Source organism: Nilaparvata lugens, chromosome 5 (assembly GCF_014356525.2).
Source record: "Nilaparvata lugens isolate BPH chromosome 5, ASM1435652v1, whole genome shotgun sequence".
NCBI lineage: Eukaryota > Metazoa > Arthropoda > Insecta > Hemiptera > Delphacidae > Nilaparvata > Nilaparvata lugens.
Genome location: NC_052508.1, coordinates 66,079,703 through 66,100,246, shown reverse-complemented (window position 1 = coordinate 66,100,246; position 20,544 = coordinate 66,079,703). Strand labels below are relative to the sequence as shown.

General features: G+C 34.8%; 1 protein-coding gene across 2 annotated transcripts; it reads right to left on the bottom strand.

The window, feature by feature from the left end:
- Positions 1-66: 66 nt before the first annotated feature.
- On the bottom strand, positions 67-18,935 carry LOC111055060 (fatty acyl-CoA reductase 1). 2 transcript variants are annotated; one of them, XM_022342228.2, is made up of 9 exons: positions 18,702-18,935; positions 17,247-17,453; positions 14,373-14,621; positions 11,864-12,009; positions 10,778-10,887; positions 8,530-8,722; positions 6,778-7,020; positions 3,753-4,010; positions 67-303 (listed from the first exon to the last, which is right to left on the bottom strand). In XM_022342228.2, exons 2-9 carry the CDS (start codon positions 17,439-17,441, stop codon positions 192-194), a joined length of 1,506 nt encoding a protein of 501 aa, XP_022197920.2. In that variant the 5' UTR covers positions 17,442-17,453; positions 18,702-18,935; the 3' UTR covers positions 67-191. The 2 variants fall into 2 exon arrangements, with proteins under 2 accessions (XP_022197920.2, XP_022197928.2); XM_022342236.2 differs by having other exon boundaries at positions 17,247-17,456; positions 18,702-18,852.
- Between the last annotated feature and the right edge of the window lie 1,609 nt (positions 18,936-20,544).

The following is a 20,544-nucleotide window of genomic DNA, read 5'->3' as shown; positions in this document are numbered from 1 at the left end:
TGTGAGTGAATTTATTTTTAGGAATCATGTTTGTAGAAAGGAATGAAATAAAGAAGACCAAAGATGTATTCATCCTTCAAAACATTTATTTATCAATTTACAACCTATTTTTTGTGATATGATTAATCTTTCATGAGGTATTAATCTAGAAAAGCTGAGAAATAACATCATTCGAAATGGGAAAATTAATTTCATGACATGATGATGAGAGATGCAAGACTCTGCCATAGGTGAAGATAATGGATTAGCCACACAACCCAAACGACGAAAGTGGATTTCAGAAATATTTCGAAATAATACATCCTAAAAAATAAAAGATAATGTGTTGAAGCCAAGAAACATTCAATTATTAGAGGACTTTAATGATGATTTGTTTCTTGTTAATAGTATTGAATAGTTTTTAATATTAAGTTAATTTCAGTTTGATCACTTCAACCCAGATCAACTGTCAACAAAAGCGATCATTGAAGAGAAGCTATCGCATAAGATAATATAATATAATGTAGTATCAATCAATCAAAATTTTATTTACAATTTCAGAACAATTGGGTCCTCCCAAACCCTTAGGTTTACAGTGATACAGTGAAAATTGCTATGGTTACATCTACTGAAAACTCTCATACCTTGCTTGGAAACTCTTCATAAAACTATAAGGAACAAAGTTACATAGACAATCTTTATTTCCAAAATAATAACTTTAGGTCCATTCCTCCTCACTATAAATTCATAAAATTTTAGAATTTATTCAAACTATTCGATAAATATTTATTATTAAAAGAAAATCCCAATTAAATGCTGTAAATCACCCCGAAGACTTCTGCTACTGCAAATATCGACAACAGGGTAAATAGCTAGATGGAAATTCAATGAGCGCTACTATACAACAATTATTTGCTATTAATTGATTTTTCCAAATGAGAACAATCATGTACAGTACAGGACTGTTTCATTCTGTCCCTTCAATTTATGATGGTTTTTTCATAACTGATGCCTTTAATATTCCATTGAATAGTAAATTTAATGCTTTCTCTATTTTTTTTCAACAGTGATATTTGGTGATAAACCACAGAAAACTGGGTTGAAGAATGAATTTTCACAACAAAATTGACATGAATAAAGTTGAGAGTGATACTGAAATTTCACTTGTGACTCATTGCATAGTAAATTTAATGCTTTTTCTATTTTTTTCAACAGTGATAATTGGTGATAAACCAGAGAAAACTGGGTTGACGAATGAATTTTCACAACAAAATTGACATGAATAAAGTTGAGAGTGATACTGAAATTTCACTTGTGACTTGTTCAGAAGAATTTATAGTTTTTTTTATGCTCCAATTTTGCAGCTTTGAAGAACTACTGCTGTAAGTTTGAATATTTTTATTTATAAGTACTACTTATAATCACAATGATTAGAATCACAATCTGTTAGTACTGAGACTGATTGTATTAATCCAGTAAATACGTAAAGTTTGTAAGTATAGTGGGGTTAGTATTGATTTCTACAGGAAATCTGTAATTAGCTGATTCCATTCATTATAATTTATTTGTACTAGTAGTTCTGTGAACAGTAGACCTCACGCAGTATTCTCATCCACAAGTACCTGATTGAAACTATAGACTTGTCAGCTGATTTATCTATATATATAAAAGCGAAATGGCACTCACTCACTGACTGACTCACTCACTCACTCGCAGAACTAAAATTCTACCGGACCAAAAACGTTCAAATTTGGTAGGTATATTCAGTTGGCCCTTTAGAGGCGCACTAAGAAATCTTTTGGCAATATTTTAACTCTAAGGGTTGTTTTTAAGGATTTAAAGTTCGTCTTTTAGCATATATATTTTTCTTCTCCCAATCCCTTAATTATAATTGAAATTTCCATATCATATGTTACTATAGAACTATAATCTAGATAGAGTACCTCTTCGAAACAGTTGTTAACTGGCAACTAAATTAATAATTTTGTCAGGTTGGCATTAAGTTGAGTTGACTTTGTTAGGTTGGCACCAAGTTGAAGATTTAAATGCATTTATCGCGGAAAAATTGATTGGGCACTGCTACTTCAATCCTGGGAATATTATATTACTAGCCATCAGGCTCGCTTCGCTCGCCATATCCGTTTAGCCAGACGTTTAGTCTGGTTCCCCGACTGGATTGTCCTAACATATGATAAAAATGCTCAAATGAAAAATGCAGGCGAGCGAAGCGAGCCTGCTGATCTCATTCTTGGATGATCCAGTCGGGGGTCCAGGGGGCGCCCCCTGGCTAGACGGATATGGCGAGCGAAGCGAGCCTGACGGCTAGTGATGAATAATTCTATAGTCTGATTTTTACTTTAATATTGGCGTATGAAGGAGGCTCCTTTTTCCTTTTATATTATCCATGAAATGCAAAATTTCCAAAAACCTTGTATTTACGTCGACGCGCAATTAAAAAAGGAACATACCTGTCAAATTTCATGAAAATCTATTACCGCGTTTCGCCGTAAATGCGCAACATATAAACATTTAAACATTAAGAGAAATGCCAAACCGTCGACTTGAATCTTAGACCTCACTTCGCTCGGTCAATTAGTACGGTAGCTCGTTTTATTTGTCTAGTATACGGTAGAAAATTACAATCTTATAATTCTGTGGCTGGTTGTATTGATCCTGTAAGTCAATTTCGTAAGTATGGTAGGATTAACATTGATTTCTTCGTGATATCTGTTATTAGCTGATCTCATTCATTAGAATATTTTTTACTAACAAGTAACCCGTGCTTTGCAAGGGTCTAATTAAAAACTTGACCTACTGAAATCTTGAAGAATATGAAATAGGCCTATAACCATCCTCGGTAAATTATTAAGAATCTATATGCATAATTTCAAATTATCAGTACAGTAGTTCAGACGTGATGATGCGTTATTTGTGGATTTTCTTTCCTGTACCTGTATAAGCCAATTCGTTCATCTATGTTGTAGTTTAGTACGGTACAGTAGCTCATTTTATTTTCCCATTGTAAAGTCCATAAGTATGGTGGTATTATTGGCTAGTTGACCGAGCGAAGTGAGGTCTAAGATTCAAGTCGACGGTTTGGCATTTCTCTTGATGTTTAAATGTTTATATGTTGCGCATTTACGGCGAAACGCGGTAATAGATTTTCATGAAATTTGACAGGTATGTTCCTTTTTAAATTGCGCGTCGACGTACATACAAGGTTTTTGGAAATTTTGCATTTCAAGGATAATATAAAAGGAAAAAGGAGCCTCCTTCATACGCCAATATTACCGTAAAAATCAGACTAGAAAATTATTCATCATAAATCAGCTGTCTAATGGACTATAATACTACCCGTTCAAAAACATCGAACCTCTTGAAAATGTATGTTTCCATTAACGTTAGTAGACAGTTGACTATAATACTACCCGTTCAAAAACATCGAAAATCTTGAAAATTGAATCATTCCATCAACGTTGTAGACAGTTGCAGCCAGACCTGATAACAGCGCTCACACTCACATTTCGGGACGACACGTCACGGTACGATATAGGACAGAAAGCTCTATGTTTATTTAGGATTTTTTCTAGACATTTTTAATTGATAAATTATCTATCAATTTTTGAGAAAACAACAACAGGTCAATGTAACTTACTGAGCGCGAGGTCTACTGTTCACAGAACTACTAGTATTGATTTGGGATTCAACCTGTAAGTATGGTTGTTTTGATTTATAGATGTTATCATAATTTTTAGAGAATCGTCAGTAGTCACCTGTATGCCTTTGTTCTGGCCTCTTCCAGTTTCCCCATATCCTCGTGCAATAGGTACTGTCTACCTCCCATCATGGCTCTGAGGAAAAATTCGTTGGGATCAATATCGGAGAAATCATAGTCGAAACTCTCCCTGTCATCGGGTAGGATTGCTTTTGATAGGTTCAGGAAATTCTCATTTTTAAACGTCCATTCGCGGAGTGTGAAGTAGGATAGAGACAGCATTGCCTTGTAGATTTTCCTGTGTAGTTTTACTAGCCTGTAAAAAATCGAAAAAATATCATCAATGAAGTTTTTTGTTAGGGCTACTTGAATGTTGAATTACATAGAATAACTAGTACTACTATACTCTGTAAAAATTACTTTTGACTTGGGATGGACATGCGCAGCATAGAAGGCATAGAGCGGTAGGATATGTTGCCGTTCTGAACTGGTCAGTGTTCTCTAATTTCTAGTGAAGCGCTCATGTTAAACTTACGAAGTTTCCTCTTTGCAAGCACTGACTCGACTGATTCTATTTGACAAATTGGCAACTGCGCTTCCACCTATGACACTATCCATCACTGTAATTGGCTGATCTCCCTCCATTTCTCTGCGCCGCAAATTCCTCAAGGTCAAAAGTAATTTTGTATGGAGAATAGAATCCGTGAAAGGAAGAAGAAGAAGAATCACTAGTATCCTTTTTAAATTTCATATCAAAACGACTAGTTTCGGCGATGACATTATCAAGTGTTCTTTCAAATAGAAATGTTTATCTTTCTTAGAAAATTAGGAATTTAATACAATTAATAGACTTATTTAAAAATTGTAAATATGAGATATTTTGAATTACTAAAATCTGATTTAGTAAATCTTGAAAGACTAGATATGCAGTTGTCATTTCATTTGAATAATGCCATAGTTTGTTCGAAAACTAAGGTTTCTTCCTTTTTGTAAATGACATTAAATTGCTAGTGAAGGCTTGAAATATCTTACTAAATATATTTTACAGGAGAGAAAAGACAAATATTACTTCAGGTACTTTTGGTTGACTTTTATCTATTCCTTTTGAAAAACTTATAATTTGTTTCTAACTTTGGTAGAGGTTGGAGCAGATAGCTCTATCTTTTACTAGCTCCGCACCGTTGCCAAATCGTTTGTAGACTGATTGAATATAATGAACTACCCGAATATTTACATCAATCATAAAAAAATATAAAATCATGAAAATATATATTTTCTTGGTGAATAAAGTATATTTCAGATAGAATTGATCATTATTGACGAGAATCAACAATATTAATATTGTATCAGATACACCAAGATGGCTTGAATCACAGCAGAAGGCGGTGGAAATATGAAACTTGGCAACTCTCCCGTCCTATCATTTCCACTGAAATTATAACGTGAGTATCACCATGGTTAAAATACAAATTGCTCATTAAGAGTCTGCAGTTGACAATCTGACGCTTTGAGTTGATTCCTGTTTATTTTAAGAAGATTGAAAAGTAGGTATGTCGTCACCCCAAGGTGAGCTGGAGGAAGTCAACTCTGTCGTCCTACAATTTCCACTTACTTTATAACGTATATCTCACTATAGGCTAGGCACTAGGTGGGACCTTCCCTTAAGGAACTCTCCACCAACAAAAGCCGTTCGATTGTATCTTTCTTTCATTGGTCGACTGAATTTTGTTATTTGTTTTGAAACTCACATGGGATTTGTGTTTTTGTTTTTAAACTTCCATCGTTCTTTCGTTACATCGATACGTCAATCTAATCAGCCAATCGGAGGAGAGCTTCCTATTATGTCGTGTCTTTTAGGAATCGGTAAAGTAGAGTTTACTACATTAGTCAAGTCTTCTTAACTTCAGAAAAATTTGAAAAGTGCAATTTTTGTCAAATGAACTATTTTTACTAACTTGAAGTCAAGTTTTCATGATCTGAAAAGTTAAAAATATGAAAATAAAAATCCAATTAATTCAAAGTTTTCTTCTACATCAGCATTATACTTTTTCAAGTTGTTCTTATACATTCTACATTGACTAACAACTGTCTTTATCTCATTCGTAAAATAGAATAGAATTTTATTGGTCATAAAATATTCACATGAATAGCCTACATGGACTTTGTCAATGTAGGTTAGATTGCACCTCCCTCCAGCAGTCCGTAAGTTGCATTTTACGTGCTGGATTGTATTCTACTTAACAAGTAAATTTGGTTTATGATTCGTTGCTATGCTCCTATGCAGTTCTGTATATATGAACTTGTTTATTTGTTTTTGATATGCATGTATTTTACATTTTCTTGTATTAAGCTTATTGAGAATAAAATTTCATTCATTCAAGTTGAATGCAACTGGCTAGCGTCGCAAATGTGCATCGAGCCTAATACACACTTATACACTTATTCTTCACCAAGACCAGCGGAGCCGAATAGGTTGTGTCAAAATAATAAGAATATAACTTTTCTTGAAGCTAGTCTTGAGTATAAACTGGAGTTATAAAGATGGCATGGTCACGGTGACTTCGAAGAACTCATGTAACCCATAGAAAGGGGTTTCTTTAAGCCAACACTTTAACTTAGCCTTGAATGTAAAAGTCAAAAATGATGAACATCTTGAGACAAGAAAACTTGAAGATTCAAGTTTTGAATTGACAAAACTTTAATTCAAGAGAACTTGAAGGGTCAACATTGGTATAGTGGATTCAAGTTTCTGATTTTGTAGTTTCAATTTTTCTTGAATTCAAAGAAACTTGGCTAATGTAAACTCTACTTTAGTGTGAAAACGGCAATCACATGTTTGAGATTGAATTGTAAGATTTGTTTTGAAACGTAGATGGGCTTACGTCCGAAAAGTCATACGAATTTATCTTTCTTTGACTAGACGATTGAATTGTGTGTATTTGTTCTGAAACTTACATGGACATACGCCCTGGCCGATTGAATCCCACTATGAGCTAGTAACATAAAATATGTGACAAAAGTGATACGAATAACTTATCTTTCTTTCATTGGTATTGAATTTTCTGATTTGTCCTGAAACTTACATAGGCTTACGTCCCGATAGATTGAAAATGGAGTCAGCAATGAGGGCTGGCAGCAAGTGTTTAAAGAGTACGTTGAAGTAGAGCACAGTCTCGTCCTGGCAGTAGTGTGAGGTGGGGATCCAGAGGATGTCGTGCATGGGAGCCACCCAGAACGCGTCGTAAGCGATGCGAACCAGTTCGCGCGACGAAATCGACTTGGATCGCGACGAACAGTTGTAGATTGTCAGCTGCTTGTCCGAATTACTGAAACACATTGGATCATTGCTGATTATTTTGATTTGTTGGTTGATTATTTTGTTTCAAAGTCTGACTTGGGCCTCAACGAATAGTTGTAGACTGTTTCGACATTTTTGGCTGATTAATTGTTTCAAATTTTGACTTGGAACGTGACAAACAATTTCGTAGATAGTCAGCTGCTTGTCTAAATTTCTGAAACATTGGTTCAAAATACTGTAACTATATTACCTATTATTGGGTAATAATATAGTTACTGTAGTTCAAAACAGCGGGTCATTGAAGACTATGGTGAACACGTACTGTATTCCAAACATGAAAAATTATAATAAAAAATCTGGTGTGGTACACTCACACAACTTTCCTTGCTCATTGAACTGTAAGCCTCATTCTTAAACGAGAATAATTTAGGGGAATAACATAATGACGATTGGCGGTAACATATTTGAAACTACGAACAGACTTCTGTATATGTATTTATATTTGTATTCAGAGTACTTATTCCTTTGTGTAAATAGTGAAATTCGATGATTTTTTTTCAAAAGTCGTCAAAACAGCTGTTCTACAGATGAAATATCTCGACTATGTGTTCTTTTTATGAACTGCTCTACCTACCTACCTCATGCACGAGAAGGAGGTTACAAAGTTCATTTCTCAAGGATGGGGTGGACCCCCATTAGTTTCCCAGAAAGGAGACTCATGTCAGTTGATAGAGATGATAAATAACTATATAGGGTATGAATTTGAAAAAAAAACGGTCAAGTCATTTTTAAGAAAATCGTGAAAAAACATGGTTTTTTAGTAATTATTCGCCATTTTGAATTGAATTTTATTGAATTTCTTATTGTCGGATCCTCATGATATAAGGACCTTGAGTTTAAAATTTCAAGTCAATCGGTTGATTAGGAATGGAGTTATCGTGTTCACAGACATACACACACACACACAGACCAACACCCAAACATCATGCTGTTGGACTCAGGGGACCTTGAAACGTATAGAAAACTTGAAATTAGGGTACCTTAATTTTTTTGGAAAGCAATACTTTCCTTACGTATGGTAATAGGGCAAGGAAAGTAAAAAAGGGGAATTATTAAAGAACTAAATTTTTGGCTTATAACATATTTTATGATAGAACATAAAAATTGAAGGGCATAAGAAAGTGGAAAACTAAAAAAACAACGATTATCAGAAGAAAATATATTAATAGTCTTTATGACTAATTTATTTCAAAGCTTGAAAAATGTTTGCTCGTAAACTAGGATAGCTCAATTCGAAAATAGTGTGAAGATGAGAAAACACGGAAATAACAAAACGAAATAAGAGGAAATTGAGAACATAAAACACTTCTACCAGAAGAAGGAAAAGGAGGAGGAGGAGAAAAGTGAGATGATGGGGCTGGGTGGAATAGTTCTCACGACACTTGGGGATTACAGTAATCTTCACTGTATCGAACACGTATACTGACACTGATGAAAATATATTTAAAAGATTTATTTAGTAAGATGATGCACATACTCTTTGACAGCCTTGTTCCACGCGGCGACAATGATGGCCTTGCAAGCGATGTCTACGGGCATGTAGTCCGGCACTGCGTCCGGATTGATGATGGCCGTTCGGATGACACCCTTGCCGGCACCCAGCATTAGTCCAGCCGGTCCGTTGAAGTTGTCAATCCAGCCGGCGATTGGGTCTTGCCAGCTGCTTATTACTAATAGAGAATCACATAATCAACATTAAACTTCAAATGAAAACAACTTAAACTCTAACCATCACTGCGCAAATTTATTTATTCATACAATAAGTACATCATCAAAATGATAGGGAGAGGAAAAATAAGGTAACATTGTGCCATTACATACATACATACATACATATCCGGGTCCCGTTCCAGCTAGTGCCGGGTCTGGGTGTTTACAATGCCTCTCCATCTTGTTCGGTCCTCCCACCATCGGTGTCCTCTCTTCTCCACTTCGTTGGCCACTGAGTCTGTCCATCATCGTCGCGGTCATCCTCTTGGTCTCCTCCCTTCAATCCTCATCTCCTCCATTCTCCTTGGCAGCCGATCCTCTCTCATTCTCTTCATGTGCCCAAACCAGCGTAGTCTCATACTTTCAACCTTTTCCCTTTTACTCCCCATGTTCAATTCTCTCTGATAATTGTGCCATTCCTCTCCTAAATTTAGATGCATTGAGGTGTTACACATAGTCCCAAGCAGGAAATGTAAGCATAACATATCGAACTTTGATGGAGATTCATGCTGTTATAAAGAATAAAAATTTACAATTTATATCCAATTATCCAATATCGTGATCGATGACCAGGCTTCCCCGGATAGATCGTGTCAAAAATTAAAACTGTATTTTACACATAGATGGCGGCGTCACAGACCAGCATAGTCATCATTAAAAAATCCTGTAAAGAATAAAAGCTCCTCCCAATAGCCACCTTGATAGGATGTTCTAGTTCTTGAACGCGGTAGGTGAGCGACCCTTCACTGAGTGTGGCAGGCAGTTGAACATCTTGATTGCCAGCACCGGAAAACAATCCCTGACCATAGACAGTCGACGGCGTGGAACATCCAAGTTGGTCCTCCCCCGAGTATTGTAGGTGTGCACTTCCTCTCTTATTGAGAACGTAGACTGGTGTTTTTTTGACGTGGAAGAGTGATGCTAGTATGTAAAGTCCATGCACAGTATGGATGCCCAGACGTTGAAATATAAGTAATCACACGAAGTACCTTTTTTACTTTCCTTGCCATAGGTAAGGAAAGTATTGCTTTCCAAAAAAAATGAAGGTACCCTAATTTCATGTTTTCTAAATGTTTTATTACTTTCCTTGCCCAATTACCATAGGTAAGGGAAGTATTGCTTCCCAAAAAAATTTAAGGTACCCGAATTTAATGTTTTCTATACGTTTCAAGGTCCCCTGAGTCCAAAAACATGATTTTTGGGTATTGGTCTGTATGTGTGTGTGTGTGTGTGTGTGTATGTGCGTCTGTCTACACGATATCTCATCTCCCAATTAACGGAATGACTTGAGATTTGGAACTTAAGGTCCTTACAATATAAGGAAGGATCCGACACGAACAATTTCGATCTAATGCAATTCAAGATGGCGGATAAAATGGCGAAAATGCTGTCAAAAACAGGGTTTTTCGAGATTTTCTCGAAAACGGCTCCAACGATTTTGATCAAATTCATACCTAAAATAGTAATTAATAAGCTCTATCAACTGCCACAAGTCCCATATCTGAAAAAATTCCAGGAGCTCCGCCCCATCTATGCAAAGTTTGATTTTAGATTTCAATTATCAGGTCTCAGATATAATTTAAACGAAAAATTTCAAGTGGAAAAGATTAAGCATGAAAATCTCTACAATTAATTTTTTGTAACATTTTCACCAAAAATAGAAAATAAGCTAGAAATTCGAGAATGTTATTAATTCAATTGCAAACTGTTGGCAACTGTTGATTCTATTGAATCATTCACTATGAAGAGATATAGCAGACTTCGTGTGTCTCCAGCGTTATTGTCCTGTCACCAGCTGGCTTGGATCTTTGAACAGTAGACTTGAGATGCGCGTGAACACTAGCGTCAGGTGATAAATTTTCATAACGGCAAGGAATGTTGTGTGAGTGCGCCACACCAGACTTTTAAGGAATAAAAATGTACAATTAATAGAAAGATCACATGTTCTGTAAATCATAATAGATGTGTAGTCTATTATACCCTAAAATCGTGTAGAACAAATAAATATTTCTCACCAATAGATGGTCTGAAGATTATAACAGGAAGCTTTCCTTCATAATGTGAAATAATGTGCTCAGAAAGAGATTTGGAGAAAGTATAAGTGTTTGGTAAACTGCCAATAAATCTGGAACAGTAAACAGATTTTAAAAAGGAGTTTAGAATCGGAATTCTGCATTACAATAGTAGTTTACTTCAACAAAGTATATAATATAACGATTATTATAGTAAATGTAGTAAAAATAATTATCACTGAAAAAGGAACAATCAGAATTAATAATAAATTTCATTTCCATTAATATACAAATAAGCAATCCAATCAATAAAATGTACACAATATTCAAAAATACAATATATGAAATTTACTAAAAATATAAATAAATTGCATTTTTTCGGAAATTGACCTAGTAAATAATAGTAGTAATTGACCTAGTATTGTAGTAGTAATACATTAAATTTAGAGTGGGGGTGCAAATACATTGGGTAAGTGAGCTCACATATTGTTCGAAATTATGTTTTCTATATTATGTCTTCCAGTTGTTGTGATCCAGTTTTTAACGGCGCAGTAAGTTCTCTATTATCTTGATGTGTACAGGAAGTAAATTGTGGAGTTTTGGTGCTAGGTGGTTGAAGTGTCGTTGGTATGTTGCCTTCCTAGCCACGTTCCGAACAAAACATAACCAGGTTAAATCGAAACATCATCAAGTTATTTTTTTTCTATATAAGAACTGGCTCAGGAATAATATTATTATTAAACGAAAAACCAAATTAAATGCTGTAATTCACCCAGAAGACTTCTGCTACTGCAAATATTGACAACAGGGTAAACAGCGAGATGGAAATTCGATGAGCGCTACTATTCAAAAATTATTTGTCAGCCCAGGAATCGAACCCAGTAGCTCCTAATTGCCGGTCTGGAATGCTTAACCTTACACCAAACTGACAATCTCTGGATAGCAGCGCTCATTTTATACGAAGCCATAGCGGCCACATCTGTAGACTGGCTCAGAGGAGTCAGATTACATGAGCACATATGACGAGCCTTCAATGTTAATACTGTAATATTAAATTCTAATGAATTTATTAGATTATTCAAAACTCACTTTGGTGTAAGAATATTCATGATAGCAGGATCGACCTTCTCAATGATTTCGATAGTTTTTTCCCAGTCAGCGTGAGCCGGATAGATCTTTTCGTCGATCACTTTACGATCGCAGTTGCAGTATGTTGTACTCACGTACAATAGGGCCTGCAAAATAGAGTAATATAATAGAAGTGAAATTAAAAGCTACTTGTTGACAAATATTGATTATCTAATGTGGATAGATAGATAGATGCCTTCTTATTTGCACTTTACAACATTAATAATGATGGGGGCGAAGTTGAGGCAATAAGAGCCCCCCTCTTCCACCCGACCCACGATATAATTATTTGAATAAAATAATAATAATATACCTCTTTATCATAAAACATCCTATAATGCAAAAATAAATGATAATTTACAATTTCAGTGAAGCAACTAAATTAATAATACATTACAAAAAACTTACAAAACTGAATTTAAAAGAAAATTGAATTTAGAGAAGTGTAGAAACAAATTTTTTGGAATGACTGCAATGGCCGTGTCACAAGACACAATTTCACATAATAGAATTCCTTGTCCTATATTACAATTTACATAAATTAATATTATAGAAAATAACTAGTACCCTTGTTACACAGGTATACTACATTTTTTTAAAATTCAGGACTAGTTTCGACATTTCTGTCATTTTCTAGTGTTCTTTTTCAAATGAATTAATTATATAAATTATTTTTGTCAACTATCTAGGCATAGTTGATAACAATGATACTTATTTGCTGAGCATGACGGTCACATTAGCTGTAGGCTTGTGCGTGAGTAAGGCTTTAGGTGGGTTCCAAACCACCGGAAAACGATTTTTAAACTCAAAATGTAATTTAGAGGAGTGGTCACCCTTACAACAAGAGTAGCAAATGCATGGAGCTTAACTTATGTTAACAATAACTTATCAGCGCGACCACGACACTAATCGCTTCCCAACTTTAACGCCACATAGCTTGATAAGATAGGATATTTGTTTATTCAAAACTGCATATTATCACATAAGTACACATAAGAATATCGTCATGTGAAAAATATAATTAGTCTACGGAATTTGTCGTCCTTTGCCAGTAAAGAACTAAGAGACATGGCTTGGCTTGGAGTAACAGTGAAATGTGGCATTAAAAAAGTACTTTATAACATGGTAAATCTACTCTCCATCTTTGATTAAAACCTACGTGAACAATTATTGTCTTGAAGTAAAAGTAAAATTTGCCATAGAAGCGCTTTTTACCACGTGTCTACTCTCTATGATTAAACCCACTATAAAGCAACAAAAAATCTATAGTGAGGTCCACGTTATAATGACAGTGGAGAAAGATAGAAGAACAGCGTTGCCCATTCTCTGCCTTGCCACTGCCTTCTATAGAGGATAGCTGATACCGGTATATCTGATGTATAATATTGACTGCTTATTCTTGTTTAAAATAATCAATTATATTTTATTAAGCAAAAAGTTATATTTTTCAATTATTTCATAATTAAGATGGAATATTTTGTTAATTATTAATTCTACATTGTTAAAAGACGATCTGGCAACAGAGCAAAGCGAGAAAGAGAGCGCTATCCGCTTTTTTAAATGTAAGAAAATATTTTTAAATGATTGAATAATGAATTTACATAATTGTGATTGAATATTTTGTTAATTCTATTTCTACATTGTTGAAAAAAATGATCAGGCAACGTTGTGGAGGTGGAGAAGGATATTACTATCTGCTTTGTCGAATGAGAGACATGGATAGCAACAACAATGTTTATAAAATACTGCCATAATAACGTGGACCACACTTTAGTAGTTCTTTTTCGTGTAGGTTTGTGACGCTGGTAGTCTCTCATACTGTGCCATTCTTACACTCTTACCCCGGTCAAACCAGTATTAATTGACAGTAATCGGCTTGATATTTGGAACATAAAGGACCTACCGTATAACATGGGAGATTTTTTGATGATATCTTTTCTCTATGATGGAATCGATAACAAAAATAGGTTTGAAATTTGGAACCTAAACGACCTATGCCATTGGATATCTGCTTATGCTATCTCTTATAAAAAATATAAATATTCATGAACGAGCATTTTCATCAATGTGTTTTATGGATAACAAGTTTAGAAATCGACTCGACATGCGGTCAGATTTTAGAGTGAATGTGTCAAGTATGGAGCCTGATATCTCAGAAATCATGAACTTGAAGAAAAAATTCAGCTCATTGAACAAAAGAAGTGATAATTATTAGGAACAGTGGACCTAATCTTCATTTCCGCAACTCATTTGAGCTGAGGTACCGTACAAGGATCGTATTCTCCATATCTGGCGGTGGATAAAAATATTTGTATAACTGTGCATTTAAGAAGTAGTAAGGATCCACATAAATATAATAAATGGATGAGGGTGTCCTTGGGAAAATTTTGTTGGGAACCCCTGACCTACACCATGGGATATCTTCTTATACTCTATTTTCTCCATGATGAAATATAGGAAGCCAACTCACCATAAGCTTCTTCATTTGCATGGCGAGCTGGCAGACCTCACGTGTGCCGCGCGCGTTCATCTTGACGGCATCTGTGAGGTGCTCGTCAAAGCGCACACTGGCGGCAACATGGAACACTATCGACACGTTCTGCGCCAGTGTCTTGTAGTCGGCCGGCGACAACCCAAGACCCAATTCCGACATGTCGCCCTCCATTAGCACCACTTTGTCGAAGCTCGACGGTGACGCCGTCCTCAGCTTGTCGAATAGCTGCAAAATCATAAAAGACGCTGGTCAAGCCAATGTACATAGAATAAAATGTATTCTATCTTTTCTCTGTAAAATACAATGGGCCCGTTCTTTGTACATGGAATGTGGTAAATTGTCCTATTCACAATTTACCAAGTAAAAAGTTCCGCGTTCCATGAGAGGAATTTTAACAGATTCTGTTCCAGTCCCAACTTTCTGCCCCACAGTCGAAGTGTGGTAAATTGTCCGACCTGGTACCGTTCCAACTATCTGAGCTCTCATTGGTCGATTATTGTAGTCTGCTTGCTTCTCTGCAACATGCGCTGATAGTTTGTTTACCATAGCATAGAATACATAACCAACAATATGATGTTTGATAACCATTCATTAAATGAATTTTTCTGGATAGAAAATTTGAGAGTAATGGAATAGAAGAAATTTACACTTTTCTAGACGGTAGGTTTGTAAAACAGCCTTTCTTTATTCACGCAGCTAGTAAACGACAGATTTTAGTGTAAATCAACTTTATGCGCGCCAAAAGCTTGAACCAAAGATTTTGAAATGGCGTTCCATGGGAACATTTTGCACTAGTCACGTGATGGAACAATTTACGATTCGAACTGGAATATTTACTGTACACATAACGTACACAATGTATTCTAGGTACATTGGTTCAAGCGTAGATCGAATGATGAAGAGAAAAAGAAAAAACTAAGATTACTAGGGATTGATAATGGTGTAACAACCGAAAATAGTATCTCAAAATGTTTTGATAAACCACCATTAGTTTCGACAGTAGGCTATCAAGTCGTTTCCATTTAATAGAAGAGGAAATTTAAATAAAAATAGAAATCGAAGTACTTTTTTTCTTAATTATTACTCAACATGTTTTGGCTATGATGCCGAATATCAAGTCTTGAAAATGGCATCATAGCCGATACATGTTGTGATTAGGCCTAAACAATTTAAAAAAAAGGGTACTTGAATTTTTATTTATATTCAAAAGTAGCCCTAACGAAAAAAGTCAATAGGAAATTTGTATCAAGAGAAATTTCTGTTATATCAGGACATTCTCAGAACTGGGATAACTCGATTGATTGCTGCAATCTGAACAGTTGTATCATAGCCACCTCTAATACAAGGCCCCGGCCTACGATATTGCAACGTCGCAGTGTAGGCCTAGAATCTAATACATGATTGGTGAAAAAGATCAGCTGGTATTTTTTTAAATCTTCTTCACCAATCATGTATTAGATTCTAGGCCTACACTGCGACGTTGCAATATCGTAGGCCGGGGCCTTGTATTATAGAGGTGGCTATGGTTGTATCTTATTGATTTTTATGACGCCGTCGATCCCATAATTGTGGGTAATGGATCAAATGGATCAAGCAGAAGGCATTAATGAGTAGTGGGGGAACTCGAGTCAAGTGATCGACATATTCCGAATCCAGAAGTGGGCGATATGAGTGATTGTTGGAGAATCCATACGCTCAAGCTGCAGACCGTACTTTAAAGAGATGAAAATTCTCCCTCTTCCGAGCGGAGATCGTATGTTTCATAGATAGGAACAAGAATAAATTCAGAACTGGTGCACATTTCCACAATTATAGAACAAGGCATAGGGAAGAGTTGCGAGATAATACACACAGGACCACTATGTATGAGAGAGGAAAAAATAGTGCTGGGATTCGACTGCACAATAAATTACCAGCTAACATAAGAGAAAATACAGGACGTAAATTTAGAGTATTGATGAAGGAGCAGCTTTTGAGCATTTTTGCTTTTGAATTCTCAATAATTGATGAATTTGAAGCTCACTACGAGATGAGTTAGGTTGATCAGTATTATTATGTATATATTTTTATGTAATCTTGCTATCTAAAATAATTGAAATAGGACTTGCTTTGAATAAATTATCGTCATATCCAAATACCCCTTCCGTGGGTGGTAAATTGAACGAATAATAATATAATAGTAGTGTGTGTTGTAGATCCTTTCCAAAAACTCAAAAATGCAATTTTATTCCAACTTGATAGTTTTGTACAAGTAACTCTGAATTATATATTCTCTTTGTCATACACCATTCTTAGAATAACAAATACAACTGTTATAATACACATCAGATTCCTCTTTCAATAGTAAGACAAGCATCAGCCTTCTGGCAGTCGCGCTGTTGTAAAAAGTACAACAGTGTCAGTATTTTTGCTGCACAAAACTATTGAATGGGGTTGTGTCAGTGAATGAGTCACCTATGCATTCCAAAACTTTCCCCCATCACTCCAATGAGTTGCAGTATCAACCGAGCAATGGTTCAGTCTTTAGGTGCCATTTAGTCGCGACAGTGCATAAGATAGGGAAAGACTGTATACGGGGACTGTAAACGAACCAATAACACAGAATTTATGGCTTTGCTTGATGTACCTTATTGGGCTATGAAATGTCAATCATCCAAGTGTTCATAGGTGTAAAATAATCCAAGAATATGGAAAAAGTAATTATAAAATTAATATGTTTTGACAGTAAACAGAGTACCGTACATAACACTTGGAAAATTGAATGTTGTAAAAAATACAACATGCGACTGCTCGTGTGATTGAGTAGGGCGCGACTACCGGAAGGTTAGCAATAAATCGGCGCTCACTTACCGCCAATTTCTTGATTTCTTCAAACCTCTCAGCAGGAGACTTTCCTCTCGATGATCTCACAATCAGGTAGATTTTGTCGACTGCCGGACATGATCTCAACAGTTTCTCCAGGAGAACCTTGCCAAGGAACCCGGTTCCTCCCGTGATCAGTATCTTTTTGTTGGCATAGAACTGAGGTATATTTGCAGACGCCATTTTCCCCTTCACCTGCTTTCCAAAATTAAATTTAACAGATTAATTAATCACCGTATGACTTGTTTCTTGTTTATCAATAATCACCTCTGTCGGTTTTTCTAAAGCTGTAATTTAAAAATTACAAATGATTTATTTATATTACAAATGACACTGATTCAATAACATTGGTAGATGAAATAGTAAGGAGATTGAAGGTAACTGATAGTAGGTCAGTTATTTTTGAATAGACTGAATCTTTACGATTATTTATGATACAAATGATACTGATTTCATTACACTGGTAGATGAATACTAAGGATATTAAAGCTAAATATTACTAGGCCAGTTTTTTTTAATAGTCTGAATCTTTACGATTATTTGTGTTGAAAATGTCACTGATTTGATAACATTGGTAGATAAAATACTAAGGAGATTACTTGGAGATTGAAGCTAGATAATACTAGACCAGTTTTTTAAACTGAATCTTTACGATTACTCGTAGTACTTATATTGAGATACAAGATACTATCTTAGAGAAAAGATAGCATAAGAAGATTCAAGTTGATGTTTTGTTAACTCAATCCGATTACTGTCGACCACTGCCTATTATTATATTACTGATTTACTGTATTACCTACAGATATTATTGTTTTTTAGGGGTGAGAGTGTAAGAACTGCACAGTATGAGAGACTACCATTGTCACATAGCTTCGCAAAACAACTACTAGGACTATCGGCTTGAGTTAACAGTGAAATTTAGAACATGAACATCCTACGCCAATGTATATCTTCTTTTCTCTTTGATACTACTGTATAAAACAATATTTTAGATTTTCATCACTCAGCAGATAGGACGTGAAATTAATAAAAAGGAATACAGTCATTCTACAAAAAAAAACTAGAAAAGAATACGTCAAGTTTGAACAGTAAATAAAAAACTAGAGCTGAGAAAATATGTTAATTGAGGACCTATAGCATTCTTGAATTCTGTTAAATAAAAAGCAAATTCATCTTAGTGTCATTCTTCTTCTTCTTATGAAAATACTGCTAAAGTGAGTTGCTCAAAATATTCGTTTTTTCTGTCAACTAGTCTTGCAACAAATTGATTCAACCGACACAATACAATAAAAAATACTAGAAATTTTAGTTAGATCAAAAGTCTGTCTATTATCTCGATACAGTATGTAATTTGAAGTAAATGTGAAAACACATTATTTGTATAACTATAAATAAAGCTAATCAATTTTGATTAATTTCAAAGAGAATAGATACAGTACTTACAACTCTCCACGTATTCCAATTAGTTTTCTTCGCCGATTGCAATAACGTCCAAACACTCTCAGTGGACTTGGTAGGCCTACTGTGCTTCAAAGATACTGAAAATCACCTTTGACCTAGTGAGAACAATACTGGATTTTCTCAGGCTAACGACCCCTTCAAAGGTCAACTTAATTCGCTCTGAACCCTTCCTAAATGAAGAAGAATATATAATATTTGGTGCATATTATGCATATAATAACAAAACGTGGGAAAATCAGTTAAAGTTTGATTGATTCCGGTATTCATTTTTCAAGATCCTATTGATTTGTGAATTCATTCACAATGTAATTGGCGGAGTAATCATTCATTTGTTTATTGAACTTCCAAAGGTTCAACACTACTTTTACAAAAAATAGTACTACGTGATTGGCGGAAATGTACATTTTGTGAGACAAATTAGGGTAAAATGCTTCAGTATTTGAAACTTTTGTAGCATTGCTAATGTGATACAGACTTGCATTGATTTGCAATACACCTGAGTCATAAGTTTGACATTTTTCCATGGATAAATGAATTCTTCATCTATCTATCTAGTACTATGTGATTGGCGGAAATGTACATTTTGATATATTTTAGGTAGGGTAAAATGCTACAGTATATTTGAAACTTTTATAACATTTTCAATGTGTTACAGACTTGTATTGATTTGCAATACACCTGAGTCATGTTTGACATTTTTCCATGGATAAATGAATTCTTCATAAATCTATCTATCTATCTAGGGTAAAATGCTACAGTATTTGAAACTTTTATAACATTTCCAATGTGGTACTGACTTGCATTGATTTGCAATACACCAGAGTCATAAGTTTGACATTTTTCCATGGATATATGAATTCTTCATAAATCTATCTATCTATCTAGGGTAAAATGCTACAGTATTTGAAACTTTTATAACATTTCCAATGTGGTACTGACTTGCATTGATTTGCAATACACCTGAGTCATAAGTTTGACATTTTTCCATGGATAAATGAATTCTTCATAAATCTATCTATCTATCTAGGGTAAAATGCTACAGTATTTGAAACTTTTATAACATTTTCAATGTGTTACAGACTTGCATTGATTTACAATACACCTGAGTCATAAGTTTGACATTTTTCCATGGATAAATGAATTCTTCATAAATCTATCTATCTAGTAGGCTACTATGTGATTGGCGGAAATGTACATTTTGAGATATATTAGGTAGGGTAAAATGCTACAGTATTTGAAACTTTTATAACTTTTTCAATGTGTTACAGACTTGCATTGATTTGCAATACACCTGAATCATAAGTTTGACATTTTTCCATGGATAAATGAATTCTTCATCTATCTATCTATCTATCTATCTATCTAGTAGGCTACTATGTGATTGGCGGAAATGTACATTTTGAGATATATTAGGTAGGGTAAAATGCTACAGTATTTGAAACTTTTATAACATTTCCAATGTGGTACTGACTTGCATTGATTTGCAATACACCTGAGTCATAAGTTTGACATTTTTCCATGGATAGATGAATTCTTCATCTATCTAGTACTATGTGATTGGCGGAAATGTACATTTTGAGATATTTTAGGTAGGGTAAAATGCTACAGTATTTGAAACTTTTATAACATTTTCAATGTGTTACAGACTTGCATTGATTTACAATACACCTGAGTCATAAGTTTGACATTTTTCCATGGATAAATGAATTCTTCATATATCTATCTATCTAGTACTATGTGATTGGCGGAAATGTACATTTTGAGATATTTTAGGTAGGGTAAAATGCTACAGTATTTGAAACTTTTATAACATTTCCAATGTGGT